The sequence below is a fragment of the Armigeres subalbatus genome, chromosome 1, assembly GCF_024139115.2.
Source record: "Armigeres subalbatus isolate Guangzhou_Male chromosome 1, GZ_Asu_2, whole genome shotgun sequence".
Lineage (NCBI taxonomy): Eukaryota > Metazoa > Arthropoda > Insecta > Diptera > Culicidae > Armigeres > Armigeres subalbatus.
In genome coordinates, this window is record NC_085139.1 from 308517655 (window position 1) to 308536289 (window position 18635).

The 18635-nt window shown below is 41.9% G+C and overlaps 2 protein-coding genes and 1 long non-coding RNA gene across 21 annotated transcripts in view; 1 reads left to right on the forward strand and 2 right to left on the reverse strand.

Moving 5' to 3' along the window:
* Positions 1-3222: 3222 nt before the first annotated feature.
* LOC134207557 (polyadenylate-binding protein-interacting protein 1-like) lies at positions 3223-6759 on the reverse strand. Its single transcript, XM_062683264.1, has 3 exons — positions 6752-6759; positions 3732-3799; positions 3223-3667 (listed from the first exon to the last, which is right to left on the reverse strand). Exons 1-3 carry the CDS (start codon positions 6757-6759, stop codon positions 3306-3308), a joined length of 438 nt encoding a protein of 145 aa, XP_062539248.1. The 3' UTR covers positions 3223-3305.
* Positions 6760-10668: 3909 nt separating this feature from the next.
* Positions 10669-17223, reverse strand: LOC134217645 (uncharacterized). The gene is made up of 3 exons (XR_009981117.1): positions 16709-17223; positions 16431-16648; positions 10669-10988 (listed from the first exon to the last, which is right to left on the reverse strand). It is a non-coding gene; the product is annotated as an uncharacterized LOC134217645 (long non-coding RNA).
* A 1014-nt stretch (positions 17224-18237) lies between these two features.
* The window catches only part of LOC134207896 (protein lap4), a 250176-nt gene continuing 249778 nt past the window's right edge, over positions 18238-18635 (forward strand). For 10 of the 19 annotated variants that reach the window (XM_062683922.1, XM_062683920.1, XM_062683923.1 and 7 more), the window contains exon 1: positions 18246-18535. The gene's annotated coding sequence lies outside the window, so the exon portion shown is untranslated. Of the gene's footprint in view, positions 18536-18635 lie in introns of all 19 variants that reach the window. The other 9 variants (XM_062683927.1, XM_062683919.1, XM_062683928.1 and 6 more) reach the window with 6 other exon arrangements.

The window sequence follows — 18635 nt, forward strand, 5'->3', positions numbered from 1 at the left end:
AATGATGATCGTTTATTTTCACCGTTCGAATAATCTAGAATTCCTGTCAGCCTACTGAGATCGAATTTCAGAATTCTTCTCATTAGCTTCTTAGTATGCTGGCATGTTATTCTTAAATATTTTATGTAGATTATATTATTAGGGTCTTGCCGACATTTCTCACCAACACGGACGCACGGTTCGTGGTTGCAAACAATCTCATTTGATTTTGCCGTGACAGCTGCTCGTAGTTGCAAACAAACTGAGTAAAAGTGTGAGTGAAATGTGCGTGTGCGTACACGCTCGCAGAAAGCCTAATTATTTTTATCATGAAATAAGAAATACGTTTCACTTTATTCATAAATGTGACCAACAAATGCAAATACTTTTGACGTAGAACTACGTCTGTCTTTTCTATATTGGGGTACACTTTACGATTGCAAAATGACGAGCTCGGTGGTCTAGTGGCTACCGCTTCTGCCTTATAAGCAGGAGGTCGTGGGTTCAATTCCAGGCTCGTCCCTTTCCTACTTTGTATTTCTATCTTAGTTCTTTCTGTGTTTCACGTTCTACCAAAACGATTCCTACTGTTATAACCTTCCACACAATCCCAAAACCTCCCGTGGCACCTATGAGAGGTCGTAGAGTTCTCTGCATCTTTTTAAGTAGGTGTCCAACTAACCATACTTCCCCTTCCTCAGCATTCGCAAGGACGTGGCCAGGACAGATCTCGACTATTGGAGAGTGCATTGCTTCCATCTAAGAGATAGTGATTAGTCCCAAATTAATATCTGTGGTAACGGATGAAAGTGATGCTACTCTCATACAATAGTCTTGGTTTGTACTAGCAACCCTATAACCAGAGACCGGCGGAGTAAAAAACTGTCGAAATGGCAACGTATGAAAATGCATGAAATCGTGAAAATAATACTGGCTGCACTTGAACTTTTTGCTTACTTCTTATGGAAGCAAAAAGTAAACAAGTCGAATTGGAATCGCTTTTGACGGTTCGATTGGAAACAAGATGGCGTCTTCGCCGATCTCTTATTCTAGTATTTCTAGTTTGTACCACCTACGAATTTGTGCAAATTGCTCAATGCTAATGCTAATGCTAATGGGGTACACTTTACGATTGCAAAAAATCGAAAAACGTCACGAAAATATGATAGACTTTGATCGTTAATATTTCAGCCGTTTCTCGATGGATTTTATATTTTCTTGGGCCATTCGATCAAGTAAGAGTCAACGCTTCATACCCGGTGCAAACTGAAGTCGTTTTTTACGCGTTTTTTTTTTACACGAATAGCTTTCTATGCAATTTTGTTTCACTAGAATTTCGGGATTTACGCGGTTCATTCAGACATATTTTGGGATTTACGCGTTTTTTTACGTTATTTTAATTTACGCGGCCCATATCCTCCGCGTAAAAACCGACTCCAGTATGCTACAATATTTATGTATGATTATTTACTAATAAAAACTTGCTATCAGTTTAGCAATCGCTTTTGGTGAATTATTCCATTCCATTACATTCCAACTGGAGCTTGGCCTGCTTTTCAACTTAGTAATCTATTAGCATTTCTTTAGTTATCAATTTAAAGCTTTCTATGCCCGCCATTGCATTAGTATGTATCTTGTGAGCAATATATGAATAAAAAATGACTACTTCATTTCATCTCAATAGAAATGGAGCAGAAAGACATGCACTAAACAAATGACATGGGTATTAGGGTGGTTCAAAAAATCGATTTTGCTCCACAGTGCTCATCTGATTCTTTACCATGTTCTGAGTGTCCTCTGAAAATTTGAGCTCATTTGGATTAAAATTGATTTAGCACAAGCTGTTTCAAGTTTGCATGCAAATTAGTATGGGGAAATTATTTGTTTCATTATACTGTTAATGACACTTCCCCATTAAGCGCATGTTAAAAGAAAACCTACATAGCTAAAAGGAATACTCAACAGCTTTCACTCAGTGAAAACTTGTATACAAGACGTTAATAAGACCGGTAGTCCTCTACGGACATGAAACATAGACAATGCTCGAGGAGGACTTGCAAGCACTCGGAGACGGTTGCTTAGGACCATCTTTGGCGGTGTGCAAGAAGACGGTGTGTGGCGGCGAAGAATGAACCATGAGCTCGCCCAACTCTAGGGGCCATCCAGAAACCACGTGGTCATATTTTTGAAGATTTTTAACCCCCCCCCTCCCCCCATGTGGCTTATCGTGGTCATTTGGCAGACCCCCCCTCTTTGACCACGTGGTTTTTTTCAAGTATTTTTTTTTAAAAACCTTATATAACTAAAACATATGGTTAATCCAATCAATTTTGAAGATGGACAATTTTAACTGATTCAAAATCAAACTAAACCCAGCATGGAAATTATAAATTTTCATGAATTCTGTTATCATATTCTAATGTGTATCAGGTATTAGTATATCTAGAACTCGCACACCTTCGATGCATCAGGAGGAATCAAAAAAATGTGGACTCACGAATATGTTATAAAAATTTTGAGAAAAATTTGTAATGGTTTAGAAATATTCCAAAATATCCCTATATATTTTTTTTAAATTTCTTTATTGGTGATTTTTTTTTAAATAATTATGAAGTTTACCACTGAATATCCCTATAGATTCCTAAGAGTATTTGGGATATTCCGTAGCTCTGGAGGTACTGGAAATTCTTAAGATATATTAACCTCAGCGAAGCATCTGAACTGAACTGAAGGTTTTTCTAAGTGCATACAAGTTTCATTCAGAATCTCAAAACTCTCTTCATTATGTCAAGATTCAAAGCTCTAAATGAATTGCCGCAAACTCAGTGACTTATGCGCCACTCTCAACGTTGAGAGACCACTGGTCGTGTTATAATAAGTTGCCCGACTTAGCTTTAGGAAGCATGAGCGCAATCTACTAGGGGTTTTAGAACGGTTCCAAAGCTAGACAACGAAAATTCAGAGGTGAAGTTTTCCTGAGGTGAACGCACCGAAGCAGTAAAGTGAACGTAGGCAAAAACGTACTCTATCTGTAGCGCATGAAACGTAAACTCAACACATTCCCGGGCAGACTAATAAACCACAGGGCTTAGCGAGATAAATGAATGAACGCAAGAGAAATTTATATTGAATTCATTTATGTTTTATGTTGTCTTTTCCAAGATTCATTTATAGTGCGAAATGAGAGTGTGAGTGTTGTTGTGTGGTCACATGACCATGGTTTACGACGTACCTGATCAGGGCTTATGCTGGCGGCTGGTATACCGACAGGGCTGTGTCGTCATCGAGCGATGATAACGACGGTGCCAGCTACAGGGGGTGTCCGATCAATGGTGCGACGGAACACTCGAGCTCTTCGGCAGATGCATCGCCGGAATGGGCACACGTGCGTTGATGGCCGATTTAGAGTTGCGAGAAGGGGCAGTGGCTGATGGTCCGATACTCTGCCGTCTCCTCTCCTCGGGAAGCGTCACGGGTCTCCAACTGGCCTTCGCCTGCGGGACTACACAACCACCGGGACTAGGGGATACTTTCCTTCGGAGATTCTCGGTAGGTCGGAAGGCCTCACTTCTCGTTTGGCTACCGTAATGGCGGGCCCGCACGGCCGGGTTCACACCGCGTGGACGAGACGTGTCCAGCGGGAACGGGAAAAAGAAAAACCCGTACAAAAAGCGTCGTTCGGACGCTGCTGTCCGACATGAATCTTGGTTAGGTGTGTAATCATTAAATAAATGAATTCAATGGATAATTACCTTTAAGTACTAAAATAAATTGCTCGAGAGTAGAGCGTTCGCCTCGTGCGAAATTAAACGTACTCGAACTGTTCAAATAATTTTAAGAAAATAGAAATAAGAATATATATTAAGGTTTCATCACTGCACTACAAGTTGTACTTTATGCCACTTTTAGATACACACCTTAGAGAAACTTTAAAAAATAGCTACCGCACTGAAACTGACTTCTACTCTTCAGCCAAGTTGAAATAGAAATGGCAGATCAGCACATATTAGTTCTTTAAATTTGCATAGTCATAGCCTTAGAATAATTGAAATTTAATACATTCATTTCATTATAATTTCAAGACGAGTTTTATAGGATAAGTTTGAAGCTAAATTATTTCTCTCAAGACTCATTGATATTTAATCTACTTTAGTTCTAAGCTTTTATCCTAAAAAGCATATTAGAAATGGCAGCTTTTTTATTACATAACTTTATGGCAAGTGGCAGTTGTGTAAATGGTTCGCGAAATATTAAGTATCAATTTATCTAAATTAGTTTAATTCATTATTTATTAACTGGAACGTAAAAATTAATGTAAGAAAGAAGTATATTCACGCAAAATACTAGACACCGTTACAAGATTCTATGATTCTAATCAGAACCGTAACACAATGTCCTTAATATTCCTTTGCCAGAATTATACAGTTTTGGCTTAAAATGCAAGTTTTCATTCTAAATCTACAGTCTTTAATATCTTTGGGTTCCTTTTGGTATTTTAGAATTTATTGTTATATTTTGGTATTTAACCCTCTCAGGACGATTTTTTTACAAGGATTTAACGTACATATTTAGGGGTTTCCACTCGATCTTGCCAACACTAGTATAGAAAGAACTAAAAGTCGTACTTTTTCGGGTGTCATAGGCCAAACTGCTCTGAAGTACATATCCTCGAAAGTATCAAAAATCATGTCAAGAAACAAAATGTCCCAAGACATGATATTACGGAGTTTTGAAACGATCCGATTAACCAAGTCCTGAGCGATATATCCGTGCATCGCTAAGCAGGTCCAGCAGGTCCATTGAGCCGATGCGATTTCATTTATTACTTTCAAGACCTTCCATGAGTCGATGTTCTAAGATACGATATCGACTGAAATGAAAACTCAGCCTAAAAAATTTAAAAAAAATCCATAACAATTAGGAAATTTCCAATAAAGAAATCATTGAATTGGCAATAAAAAAATATCAAATTTTCTACAAATAATGCAAAATTTCCATAAACAATTAAGAATTTTCCACAAAACAAAAATAAATTAACACTTTTAAAACCAAAAATTACAAACATAAAAGAAGAATTTTCCATAAAGAACTCAAAATCTTCCCCGGAAAAATACAAACATTCCATAAATAAATCAATATTAGAAAAAAATATTACAAAATTTTCAACAAAATAAATATTTTTTAACAATAAATTAAAACCTTTCCATGAAAAAATCAATAATGAGCATTGAAAAAAAAGGAAATTTTCTATCAAAGAATATAAAAAAGCAATAAAATTAAGCATTTTCCCCTTATTGACCCGTTTGAAGTTCATGGAAAATTTTATCAATTTGGTTGCTTTTCTTTCTTATTTTCTTATTTTTTATTTCTCTTTATTGATGTAGCATTGCCCAGGTGTTGCAAATGTCACAATGAACTATTTGCAGCACCGCACTCTAGGTCAATTTCCGTCAATTTCCCCCCCTCCCCCCATATATGACCACGTGGTTTCTGGACGGCCCCTACGGCGAACCCAGTATCCAGAAGGTAGCTAAAGCCGGAAGGGTACGATGGGCAGGACATGTTGCAAGAATGCCGGACAGCAACCCTGCAAAGATGGTGTTCGCTTCCGATCCGGCAGGTACGAGACGGCGTGGAGCGCAGCGAGCGAGATGGGCAGACCAGGTGCAGAACGACTTGGCGAGCGTGGGGCGTATCCGAGGATGGAGAGATGCGGCCTCGAACCGTGCATTGTGGCGTCAAATTGTTGATTCAGTGTTATCTGTTTAGATGTTAACTAAATAAATGAATGAATAGCCTACCAGCGGTTGTTCTTCTCTGTCCCGATGGTAGACCAAAGCCAAATTGATCGTCCCTTTTTATTTAGATACAATTATTCGAATTTTTTTCCCTATAGATTTTTTCCACATAGCTGTTTTCCATAGCTTTTAAAAACAAGAATAACAACAGTGCATTAATGATTAGATGCTGCTTGTCGACCAAAATTCTTGTTTTATAAAATGTGGGAAAATACTTATCCGTCAAAATTTTTGTATCAATCTTCCCATGAAATTATCAGCAAAAAATAAATTTCCATTCCTATTTATAAAGGAAAACGAAGCCCAAAGGTGTGCATAAGTGATGCTTAAATTATGTCATTAAAAAATAAAGAATTTTCTAACTATGAAGTGTTATTTGATCACCTGCTTTAGAAAGATGTTGATAAATCTACGGCCTTCCATAAGGGTCATGTTTTGGAATTGACAGTATGAAAAGTAAAAAATATAGAGATGCAAATAAGCAAGAAACGATTGAACCATACACGACCTTTTACTTTAAGGCAGAAGCATTATCCAAATCCAAACATCAGTACATTGAAAAATTACATAAGTTATCAAATCTTTTGAACCATCATGTATGCGGTCGTTTGATGAAATCAAGACAAAATTTTCAAAACGACTTATCTGCTTTTGTAAACAAAGATTCAAAAGACAATTTGACGAATCTGATAACTCTCCCACGCAAACCAACACCATCAACAGGTAGCGGAAACCTTCACCTACCTATTGGTGGTGTTGGTTTGCGTGGGAGAGCTATCAGATTCGTCAAATCGCCGTTTGAATCTTTGTTTACAAAAGCAGATAAGTCGTTTTGAAAATTTTGTCTTGAAATATGCTCGGAAATATGCCTGTACACTGGATATTGTTTTTACACGATTTACACTTTCTTAATTTTTCACCCATCCTAAATGCTTAACGCATTTAGGGCACCCTCCACATTAATTGTCCCTTACCGCGTCATGCTGGGCTCTGGCGTGGTGGACCTCTTTTTCCGAGCAACTCGTGGGACCAAAATGGAAAACCAAGGCAATTTTTCAATTAGTGGTAGTAGTGTAGGCGACAACCCCTTCGCAAGAGGTGGGTCGTTCAGGTCTCCGCCTAGGAGGCCAGAGGCAATAGTCGGCAGCTCAGTGCGCAGCTCCAGCGTGGGTCACTTAATCTTCATCTCGGCTAAAAAAAACGCCGGTAGAGGTTATTGACGGCCCATTGGCTTGTGAAGGCGATGAACCGCAAACGCGATGGGCTTTCGGGCTTCGAGGTGGCGACGGAACAGCTGGACGCCATCATCGACTTTGCGTCATCGAAGCATAATATCAGTAAGGACCTCAAGAGGAGCTTGCTGAAACTTCGAAAGTCGATGTCAAGCTGGAGAGGGCGGTCGGGAAGGCCAAGTGTAAACCCGTGAAATCCGTGGAGTCGAGGTCTACCCAGACTGAGGCCCAAGGATTCGCGGACTCGGGCAAGGTCGAATCGACCGAGGGCGTGCCAGCGAAGACGGTGGTGCCAAAGTCTACCCAGACTGAGGCTCAAGTATTCGCGGGCTCGTCGGGGGTGACTGCTCCAACGGAGCAGACACAAAAACGGGGAGACAGTCTCCAGGGGATGGGCTCCATGGGGGCCGCTCCAAAACGCGGAGGGTTACTACCGCGAACAAGGGTAGTGGGGCTGGGAAGCTGAACCCCGGTCAGGAACCTCCAAAACCGGGGGGGAAGGACCTGGAAAGGTCCGTCCACCCAGGAAAGACGGTGGTAAGGGGTTACGACAGGCTGAGAGCTCTCAGCCGTCCCAGACCAGGGAAATAGAGGGGGGTGACGCCTCCTGGATCCTGGTCAAGAACAAGAGGAAACCGAAGACGTCAAGGGCCGAAAAGAAGGCCCAGGCGAATGAGGGTAGAAAGAAGTCTAGGGTAGGCGCCAATCGCTCCAGGGGCGATGCCCTAGTCATCAAGACGGACGAGGCTAAGTACTCGGACGTCTTGAAGGCGATGAGGAGTGACGTCAAGCTCGGTGAACTCGGCTCCGACGTACGTCGAATAAGACGTACCCGGATGGGCGCGATGATCCTCGAGCTGAAGCGGGGCGTCTCGCAAAAGGGCGCCGCTTACAAGAAGTTGGCGGAGGAAGTCCTAGGCTAGACGGTCAAGGTGAGGGCACTCACGACGGAGGTGAATCTAAGGGTTAAAGACCTGGACGAGATCACCGAAGTCGAAGAGCTCGTCACGGCACTGCGGCGACAGTCTGACGTGGAGACGCCTACCGCAGCCGTTCGGCTACGGAAAGGTCCGGCAGGGACAGGGCAGTTTTTATTTCTGCAGCTCGGCAAAAATCCGCACAGCCGTGCGCCAGCAAAATAAAAAACTGATATTTCAGCAGAAATGGTGTTTGTTAGCTGATTTTCGGTAAAATATTTGCTGATTGTCAGCAATTTTGACAGAAATCTCGGCAAAAAAACATGATTGCTGGGGCACGGCTGTGCGAATCTCGGTAAAAGTTGACCATTTTGCTGAGATCCCGGTAAAAAAAATTAAGTGTGTATGAATCGAAAAAATGAATAATGATTTTGTTTCAAAAGTAACTGTTAATAGACTGTAACTGTTAATAGACGAATCCAAGTAAAAATAAGAAGAAGACACACGACGGTGTTAACTTTGACAGATCCTACAGCACAGCATAGGAAGATCATTTTAAAATGCTTATAATACACACTTAATTTTTTTTACCGGGATCTCAGCAAAATGGTCAACTTTTACCGAGATTCGCACAGCCGTGCCCCAGCAATCATGTTTTTTGCCGAGATTTCTGTCAAAATTGCTGACAATCAGCAAATATTTTACCGAAAATCACCACCATTTCTGCTGAAATATCAGTTTTTTTATTTTGCTGGCGCACGGCTGTGTGGATTTTTGCCGAGCTGCAGAAATAAAAACTAAGTGTGTAAATTGCTAACGGCTGACAACAACGTTAGTCGTGAAATACGAAGGCGCATCATTTGTGGAAGTCGGGCCTACCACGGGCTCCAGAAGAAACTGCGGTCGAAAAAGATTCGCCACCGCACCAAATGTGTCATGTACAAGACGCTTATAAGACCGGTTGTCCTCTACGGACATGAAACATGAACAATGCTCGAGGAGGACTTGCAAGCACTCGGAGTATTCGAGAGACGGGTGCTTAGGACCATCTTTGGCGGTGTGCAAGAAGACGGTGTGTGGCGGCGAAGAATGAACCATGAGCTCGCCCAACTCTACGGCGAACCCAGTATCCAGAAGGTAGCTAAAGCCGGAAGGGTACGATAGGCAGGGCATGTTGCAAGAATGCCGGACAGCAACCCTGCAAAGATGGTGTTCGCTTCCGGCAGGTACGAGACGGCGTGGAGCGCAGCGAGCGAGATGGGCAGACCAGGTGCAAAACGATTTGGCGAGCGTGGGGCGTATCCGAGGATGGAGAGATGCGGCCTCGAACCGTGCATTGTGGCGTCAAATTGTTGATTCAGTGTTATCTGTTGAGATGTTAACTAAATAAATGAAATGAAATGATAATAAATTCTAGACAAAATGTAATTAAAATCTGATTGAAGTATGATACGGAAAAAGTTTCGAACTGTATGATAGATACATTTTTTTGAAAATATTCAAAAAATTGAGATAAGCTTCCGAATATGTGATTCAGAACTTTTTCTGTATCGTACATCAATCAGATTTTAATTATATTTTGTCTAGAATTTATTATAAGCATTTTAAAATAATCTTCCTATGCTGTGCTGTAAATAGGATCTGTCAAAGTTAACACCGTCGTGTATCGTGTAGTTATCATTTCATTTCATTTATTTAGTTATTTAACTTTCTTATTTTTGTTGGAATATCAGGTAGTGTGCAACGCTTCGCTGTAGATCGAAGATGGATAGGAGGTAGGCGCCAGTTGGTTGTAGTTGCTCTTGGGTAGATTAAGGAATATTGTTATGGATGTATTGTAGATACCTATTGTTGAATAAAGAGAACTGCAGCTACTGGCAGAAGTATCAGTCAGTAGCCTGCCGTGGTGTAGAGAGGGAACTCTATTTGTTTGTTCTTTGTGAGGGGGTTCCCTTCTCCGGCCAACAGGTTATGGGCCCAGGAACGATTCCCGTTCTCCAACTTAGTGGGATGTTATGGCCGTCGACGTTATCGCAGTGGGATCATGGATCGGCCGCATAAGTCGCGTGGCGCAGTGGGATCATGGATCAGCCACGTAAGTCTTGGGTAGCGTCGGGCGGAATTCATCAGGAGATTGGAAAGTTCGGTAGGATGCTGGCTGGTCAGCGTCCAGGAGGAGCGTCGGAACATTCAGGAGCTGGTCAACAGAGGGTGCTGTGCAAACGTCGGATCCCTCTGAGAAATCTGAGTCCGACAGGAGCTTGACATCAAAGCCCCGATCAGTGAGACAGAGCCTGATCTGAGAGTGAGCAGAGCAAGAGGATCCGCCTTACATCTCGCGATTCTGCACCGTTTGCGTCGAGCCCGTCTGGCTTCGAACATGCGAAATGGTTTGACGTTTCAGCCTGACGTGGGTCCGATGTCTTGCTATGGAACATCAAGCCATGTCGAGCTACTGATTTGGGATTCTTCTTCTTGTTTTTCTTATTCTTTCGTTAGTGTTGAGCTTGCTGACGTCTAATCATCTTTCTCTTTCAAGCACGTAGAAGAATATGATCTGTTTTCAATGTTTCCCGATGAAAACAAAATCATATCCTTCCTCTACGCGCTTAAAAGAGAAAGATGATTAGAAGTCAGCAGACTCTATTTTTGAAGTTTGATTTCAAAGTTGGAAGATTGAAAATAAAAACATTATTTATTTCATTTTAAATCACAATTATTAAAAAGTTGTATAGCCACGCTTTTAAATCAGTCGGGTGGATTTTAAATCAGCGACACCGGTGGATTCCTGGATCAGCTTCATGGTCGGACGATGATGGGAAGGAACTGCAGTTCTGGTCAGAAGCTCCGAAAGTATCCCGCTGGGAAGCTGGTAAATTATGCAGCTATCCATCAAACTCTGCTACGAGATTCGGAACATAAATACCACCCGAGATTGTATCGCCAGCCTAAGCAAATGCCTTGCGGGCCTGAAAAGAATCGAGTTGAAGTTTTGGGCGCATTATGTTTGTGTTACGCTCCAGAAGTTCCGTTTGTGCCCGAGGGCGGATCTCGGATTGAACCTGAAAGGAAAACAAAAAGTTTGGAGAATAAGTAACGTAGGCTGCAAAATCCTTTCCAGTTTTTATCAGTTTTAATTTCTTGAAGCACTCTTCCCTGTATTCTTTTGCGTATTCCTTCAGTATATTCTTTGAAACATTCTCTGGGAGGTAGCTTCAAAACTCCTTTAGAAAGACATCCGCATTTTCTTATGATTCATTTTGAAATTCCGAAGGGAATCTTTTTGGAATTGTGAAGCAATTCCTTTTAAGATACAAAATGCAATTGAGAGAGTCCTTCTAGAATTTCGAAGGGTATCATTTAAAGATTCCAAAGGAAAACCTTTCTGGGATACCGAAGGGAATCCTGTTTTGAGATTCTGAAAGGAATTATGTTCTGGAATTTAAAGCTAATTCTTCTGGTTTTACCAAGGACATTCCGAAGAGAATTATTTTGAAATTGCAAAATGGGATTCCGAAGGTAACCTTCTAAGATTCCGGAAGGTTTCCTTCTGATATTCAGAAGGCAAAACTTTTGTGATTTTATAGGAAATGCTCCAAAGGCAATCCTACTGAGATTCCAAAGAGAATCCACTGGAGATTTTTGCGATTTTTGCGAAATCTTTTTGGCATTCTGAAATAGAGAAGGATTCCATTCGAAGACCCAGACGTATTCTCTATGGAATATCAGAGGGATTCTCTTCGGTATTCCAGAAATTTTGAAAAATCTTGAAGGCATTTCGAAAGAATCTCCAATCAATTATTGAAGGATTCTGAGAGAATTCCAGTAGATATTCATCTCGCAAATACCCCTAACTTTCGTCGGAAATTCCAATCGTAGTTCCTTCGGGAATTCTCTGGAAGTTCCTTCGGGAATTACACCAGAAGTTCTTCCGCGAATTCCTTTAGAATTTCCTTCGGCAATTCGTTCGGAAGTACCTTCGGGAATTCCACCGGATTTTTTTTTCGAAAAATTTTCGCCGGAAGCTACTTTGGGAATTCCTCCAGAAGTTCTTTCAGCAATTCCTCCGGATGTTCTTCCGGAAATTCTCCAAAAGTTTCATCACAAATTCCTCCGGAATTTGTCCGGAAGCTTCTTTGGGAAATTCTCCGGAAGTTCCTTCAAAATTTCCTCCAGAAGATCCTTCGAGAATTCATCCAAATGTTCTTCCGGAAATTCCTTTGGAAGTTTATTCGGGTATTCCTTCGGAAGTTGTGTCGGGAATTCTCCCGGAATTTTATTCTAGAATTTCTCCTGAAGCTCCTTCGGGAATTCCTCCAGAAGTTCATTCAAGAATGCCTCCAGAAATTCCTTCAAGAATAAATCCAAATGTTCTTTCGGGAATTCCTTTGGAAGTTAATTAGGAAAATCCTCTGGAAGTTTCTTCGAGACCCTCCATGATTCCGAATGTTCCTTCAGGAATTCCTCCAGAAGTGTCGTCGGGAATTCCTCCAGAAGTTCCTTCTAGAATTCCTCCAAAATTTCTTCCGGGAATTTCTCCAGATGTTTCTTCAGAAATTCCTCCAAATGTTCCTTCATGAATGCCTCCGGAAGTTCCTTCGGGAATCACTTCGAAAGTTCCTTCGGGAATTCCTCCAGAAGTTTCGACGAGAAATCCTCCAAATGTTCTTTCGGGAATTTCTTAAGGAATTTGGAAGTTCATTAGGGCATTCCTCCGGAAGTTGTTTCGGGAATTCTCCCGGAAGTTTATCCTCCGGTTCCATCGAGAATTCCTCCGGAAGTTCCTTCGAAAACTCTTATAGAAGTTTCTTCGAGAATTTCTCCAGAAGTTACTTCGGGAAGTTCTTAGGAATTTGGAAGTTCATGAGGAAATTCCTCCGGAAGTTCTTTTGGGAATTCACCCGGAAGTTTCTTCGAGACTTTCCCCAAAAGCTCCTTCGGGGAGTTCTTCGGAATCGAGTTCGGAATTTCCTCTAGAAGTTCCTTCGGTAATTCTTTGGAAGCTCCTTCGGGAATTCTTCCAAACGTTTGGGGAATTCCTCTGGAAGTTTCTTGGGGAATACCTTAGGGAATTCCTCTTGAACTTCCTTCAAAAATTCCTCCAGAAGTTCCTTCGGGAATTCCTCCAAAAGTTTTTTCTGGAATCCCTCTGTAAATTCCTTCGGGAATTCCTCTGGAAGTTCCTTCGGGAATTCCTCCGGAAGTTTCTTTCGGGAATTGCTCCGGAAGTTCCTTCGGGAATTCGTCCAGAAGTTCCTTCGGGGATTCCTGCGGAAGTTGCTTCGGGGATTCCTCCGGAAGTTACTTCGGGAATCCCTCCGGAAGTTACTTCGGGAATCCCTCCAGAAGTTCCTCCGGAAGTTCCTTCGGGAGTTACTTCGGGAATTCCTCCGGAAGTTCCTACGGGAATTCCTCTGGAAGTTCCTTCGGGAATTCCTCCAGAAGTGCTTTCGGGAATTCCTCCAGAAGTTCTTTCGGGAATTCTTCCGGAAGTTCCTTCGGGAATTCCTCCAGAAGTTTCTTCGGGAATTCCTCCGGAAGTTCCTTCGGAAATTCCTCCGGAATTTCCTCTGGGAAGCATTCCAGAAGGAGTTCCTGGAGGGATTCTCGAAGAAAATTCTTGGGGAATTCCTGAGGGGAGTTCCTGAGGGGAGTTCCTGAGGGGATTACCGGAGGAATTCTCGAAGAAATTACCGGAAGAACTCCCGAAGAATGCTTTCAGAGGAGTCTTCGGAATTTTTTCCGGAATTTTCGGAGGAATTCCCAAAGAAATTGCCAAAAGAAATCATGAAGGAATTCCAGAAGAAAATTCCCGGCGGAATTCCAGATGAAATTCTCGAATAAAGTCCCGGAGGAACTCCCGAAGATATTTCCAGACGATTTTCCTAAGGAAGTCCTGGGGTTATTTCCGAAGAAATTTCCGGAGGAGTTCACGAATGAATTCCAGGAGAAATTCCCGGAGGAATTCTCGGAGAACTCCCGAATTGTCGAAGGAATTCCCGAAGGGATTTCAGGAGGAACTCTCGAAGAAATTCCTGGCGGAACTTCCAAAGAAAGTTTCGGAGGAATTCCCGAAGAGTTTTCCGGAGGATTTCTTGAATGAATTCCAGGAGAAATTCCTGGAGATAGTTCACAAGGAAATCCCTAAGAAATTCCAGAAGGGATTCCCAGATGAAGGAATTCGTGAAGCAATACCCATAGGAATTCCCGGAGAAAGTCACGGAGGAATTCTCGGGGGATTTTTTAATGAATTTCAGGAGTTTACTGAGGAATTCTTGAAGGAATTCCCGAAGCAATTCTCGAAGAAATTTCTAAACAAATTCTCAAAGAAATTCCTGAAGCAATTCCCGGAGATGTTCCAGGAGAAATTCCCAAATAAAGTCCCGGAGGAATTCGCGAGAATATTACCGAAGGAATTCTGGAAATAATTCCTGGACCAATTCGCAGAAGAATTTCCGAAGGGATTTCCGGAGGATTTTACGAATGAATTCCAGCAGGAATTTCTTGAGGAGATTCTGAAGCAATTACTGGAGGAATTCCTGGAAGATTTCTCGAATAAATTCCAGGATGTATTCACGAAGAAATTTCCGGAGGAATTCTCCAAGAAATTCCCGGAGAAACTCTCGAAGCAATTTACGAAGGGATCCCCGGAGGAATTTCTGAAGGGATTCCCGGAGGAATTCTTGGAGGAATTCCCAAAAATATTCAAGAAGGAATTCCTTAGGAGATTCCCGGAGGATTTTCCGGAAGATATTCCCCGTAAAATTTCTCAAAGAAAGTCTTGAAGAAATTTCCGAAGGAACTACCGGAGGATGTTTCGAATGAATTCCAGGAAAAAATCCCGAAGGAATTCACAAAAGAATTCCCGGAGGAACTCCCAAAGGAATTACTGGAGGAACTCCAGAAGAAATTCCTGTACAAGTTCCCAGAGGAACTCCCGAAGGAATTTCCGGGGGGATTCTCGAAGAAATTCCCTTAAAGGAATTGCCAAAGCATTCCAGAAGCAATTCTCGGAAGAACTCCAGGAGAAAATCCCGGATGAATTCCCGATTTCTTGAAGAAAGTCCGCGAATTTCATAATGAATTTCAGGAGGGTTTCTCAAATAAATCCCAGAAGAAATTCCCGGAGGAATTCCCAAAGGTATTCTCGGAAGAATTCTCGGAGAAATTTTCGAAGAGATTCCAGAGGAACGCATTGCATTTCCGGAGGAACTCCCGAAAGCATTGCAAAAGGAGTTCCGGAGGAATTCTCGAAGAACTTTCCGTAGGAATTCCTGACACAATTCCCGGAGAAAATCATGGAGGAATTCCCGGAAAAATTTTCGAATAACTTCCTGGAAGAACTCCCGAAGAATGTCTCATGAATTTCAGGAGAAATTCTCGGAGGAATTCTTGAAGAAATTCCCAAAGGAAGTTCTGTAGCGAAGTCCCGGAGGAATTCATGGAAGATTTGTTGAATGAATTACAGGAGCGATTCCCGAAAAAATTTCCGGAGGAATTATCGAAGGAATTCCCGGAGAAATTCTCAAAGAAATTTTTCGAAGAGATTCCCGGAGGAATTTCCGAATATATTGCCGAAGGTAATCCCGGAGTAATTGGAGAAATTCCTGAAGGATTACCGGAGGATTTCTACAAGGAACTCCCAGTGAAATTAAAGAATTTATTCCAGGAGAAATATCTGTAGAAATTACCTGAAGATATTCCGAAGGAATTACTGGAGGTCCCGGAGAAATTCCCGTAAAAAGTCCTGGAAGAATTCCCTGAGGGTTTCTCGAATGAATTCCAAGAGCAATTCTCTTAAAGATTACGGTGGCATTTACAAAAGAATTACCTCAGAAATTTATGATGGAACTTTCCGAAGAAATATTCGGAAAAATTCTGGTTCCTTCGGGAATTTGGGAACTACTATGGTTTTGCACTCCGGATTTTCTTCACTTTCTTCGTGAATTTCTCCATGGGTTGCTCTGAGAATTCTTTCAAGTATTCCTCCATAAATTTCTTCAGGAGTTCCCCTGTTAATTCTTTCGAGAATTCGAGAATTTCAGGAATTCTTTCTAAGAGTATCTTTAAACATTCTTTCGCAAATTATTTCGGTATTGTTCCGCTAACTTCTCTGCTAAACCCGCCCGGAATTCCCTCGGATATACTCTAGAACTTTTTCCGAAATTTCCTCCGGGAATCGGGGTCAAAATCATCAGGAATTCCTACAATAAATCCACTATGATTTTTTCCGGAAAATCCACTATAGGAATATATGATGTCTAGGAATTTTTCTGGAAATTCTCTCTGGCATTCTGTACATTCTCTCTGGGAAGATGGTAATTTCTGTTGTTAATCTAGAGATTCTTTCTATGTTTCGTGCTTTAATTTTCAAGACTTCCGACGGTAATTCAAAAACTTCTCTGCAATTGGTATATATTATTAAAAAACGTACTTTGAATCAAACGGACTGGAGCAAACAATATTACTATCCTACTTTTAGTTATGCATTTCATTACACTTACCATAACCATTCATTATTTCGGCATTCATTAGCGTTCTAACCAACCACGAGGTGCGGTATTATTCTCAGCTAATTTGAATTGTAGCAGAGAGCCGGTCTATAACTATGTAGAGAATGCATGATGTCTATAGATATTCAGCTAATGTTGGCTGTTCTATTAAAAACCGCCTAGCAGTCACAGATTTTAATGTTGTCTCGAAATGCCATGAAATTGCTTTTCTGTAATTAGGGTCATCGAAATTAACATCACACAGGAACTCGACAAAATACATAAATTACCTTCACATCAACTGAATACATCGTCTCATGTCAACAGTGCATTCTCGAGCAGGTGCAAGCTGCACTTGACCAGTGCACTCGGATCCTTCACTGGAATGCCTCGAGCCCTTCCACAGACACGAAATACGGATGACGAATGCTGCAACTCCCAGGGGGGGAGTAAGCCTGTCATCCACGAACAAATCAAGCCTACCTAAGATGTATTATCCGGGCCTCGCCGCTTGGGAAAGGCGGGCCACCCTGGGCCACCCCGCTTGGCAAGTGTAACATTTTTCGAACTGGAATCTTGTAGGATATTGGTTAACCTACACTACTGCTGACTAACGAAAAAATTGTGGGATTGTTTATTTACATTTGCTTCGTACTACATGCAGAGGAGGCGCGATGCACCGCATATTACCCCCCTGGCAACTCCGCAAGAACCGATGTAACATTTTTATCCTGCATTTTCAGCACCGGTCGAGTGACCGGTAACTGCGTTTCACGTAAACAAAGCAAATTGTGCACAAACGATAGTACCATTGTCCATAACACCTTTTAAAACACCCCCGAACTGTCGCTTAACCACGTAAAAAATCCGGCGACCACCGAGAAAGCAAACGAAAAACGATTTTATTTTTCTACAGCTTGACCGCCACGAACTTCAACAAAAGCTTCGACTTGTCAAAGATCTCAGCAAAATCGAAGTCAATGAGCCAGAGCGAGAAGCAAAAATTCGAAGTCGCTAGTTTGGTTTTGTCTCTTTTATTCCTACAGCGTAAAATAAACATCGAACTGATTTTCGATAAAAAAGAAGAAGTTTCTTTTCGCCCTGGCTCGATTCATCGAGGGCGACGCTGAGAGGGATAAAGGCCATTTGTACGGGCAACGGATTGGGCCAGGAGAAATTGTTCGGCGAGGAGGAGCTCTGGGCGGAAGGCTCGGTGTTAGGAGGAGCCAGGAGAGTTGCGAGGCGTGCACACTAAGGAGGAGTGTTGGAATATCTGGTAGTGTGCGACGCTTCGCTGTAGATCGAAGATGGATAGGAGGTAGGCGCCAGTTGGTTGTAGTTGCTCTTAGATTAAGGAATATTGTTATGGATGTATTGTAGATACCTATTGTTGAATAAAGAGAACTGCAGCTACTGGCAGAAGTATCAGTCAGTAGCCTGCCGTGGTGTAGAGAGGGAACTCTATTTGTTTGTTCTTTGTGAGGGGCTCCCTTCTCCGGCCAACAATTTTGACTTGGATTCGTCTATGTTGAATAATAGTGCTGTCTAATGAGCAGCTCGAAGTTGTTCCCGTCCTGCTCGTTCTTTTTTGTCAACAAATGGGCATGAGCAGGACGGGGAGAAACTTCGAGCTACTTCAAGCTCTCATTGGACAGCACTAGTGTCTCAAAATTATAAAATTATCGACAGCACTGCATCACTGACAGCCTCATGCCTAACAAATTTTGTTCTAACATTCTGCTGCCTGCATCAGTTCCAGTGAGTTACCTCTTTGCTGGCTGCCGATTTCGTCGCACTCAGATTCAGTTTTTCTCTCGTTGCCAAGCATTTCGGAACGGTTTCGCGTAACTGCGTGCGGTAAATTGGCATTTCTTTCGGTTTTTCGGTCAATTTACATGACCAAGTTCGCGTTTATGGTGAAGTGCGTTGCTTTCGAAGCGTAACAAGTCGCTAAATTGTTGGTTCGTTACTTAATTTTCTCGAAACAATACTGTTTTGCATCGGAAGGATACGAAGTCGGCTTTCGATCAGTGTTTGAAGTGGAAAAAATCTTACCTTCCAGTGCACAGTGCTGGAAGAAGTTTGTATTGGAAAGAGTGGTGGTTTGATTGTATAAAGTGAGTGCCTTCGCAGATGAAAAGGGTGGTGGTAGCATCAGGGTTGCCAGCAGAACAAAATAGTTTTATTAAAAAAGTTTCAAAATATTCTATGAATTTA

Excerpts from the sequence above, each read along its gene's own strand:
- LOC134207557 (XM_062683264.1), bottom strand. Across the intron at positions 3,668-3,731 it reads ATTTATTTTAGTACTTAAAG|CAGCGTCCGAACGACGCTTT; the intron begins GTAATTATCCAT and ends CATGTCGGACAG.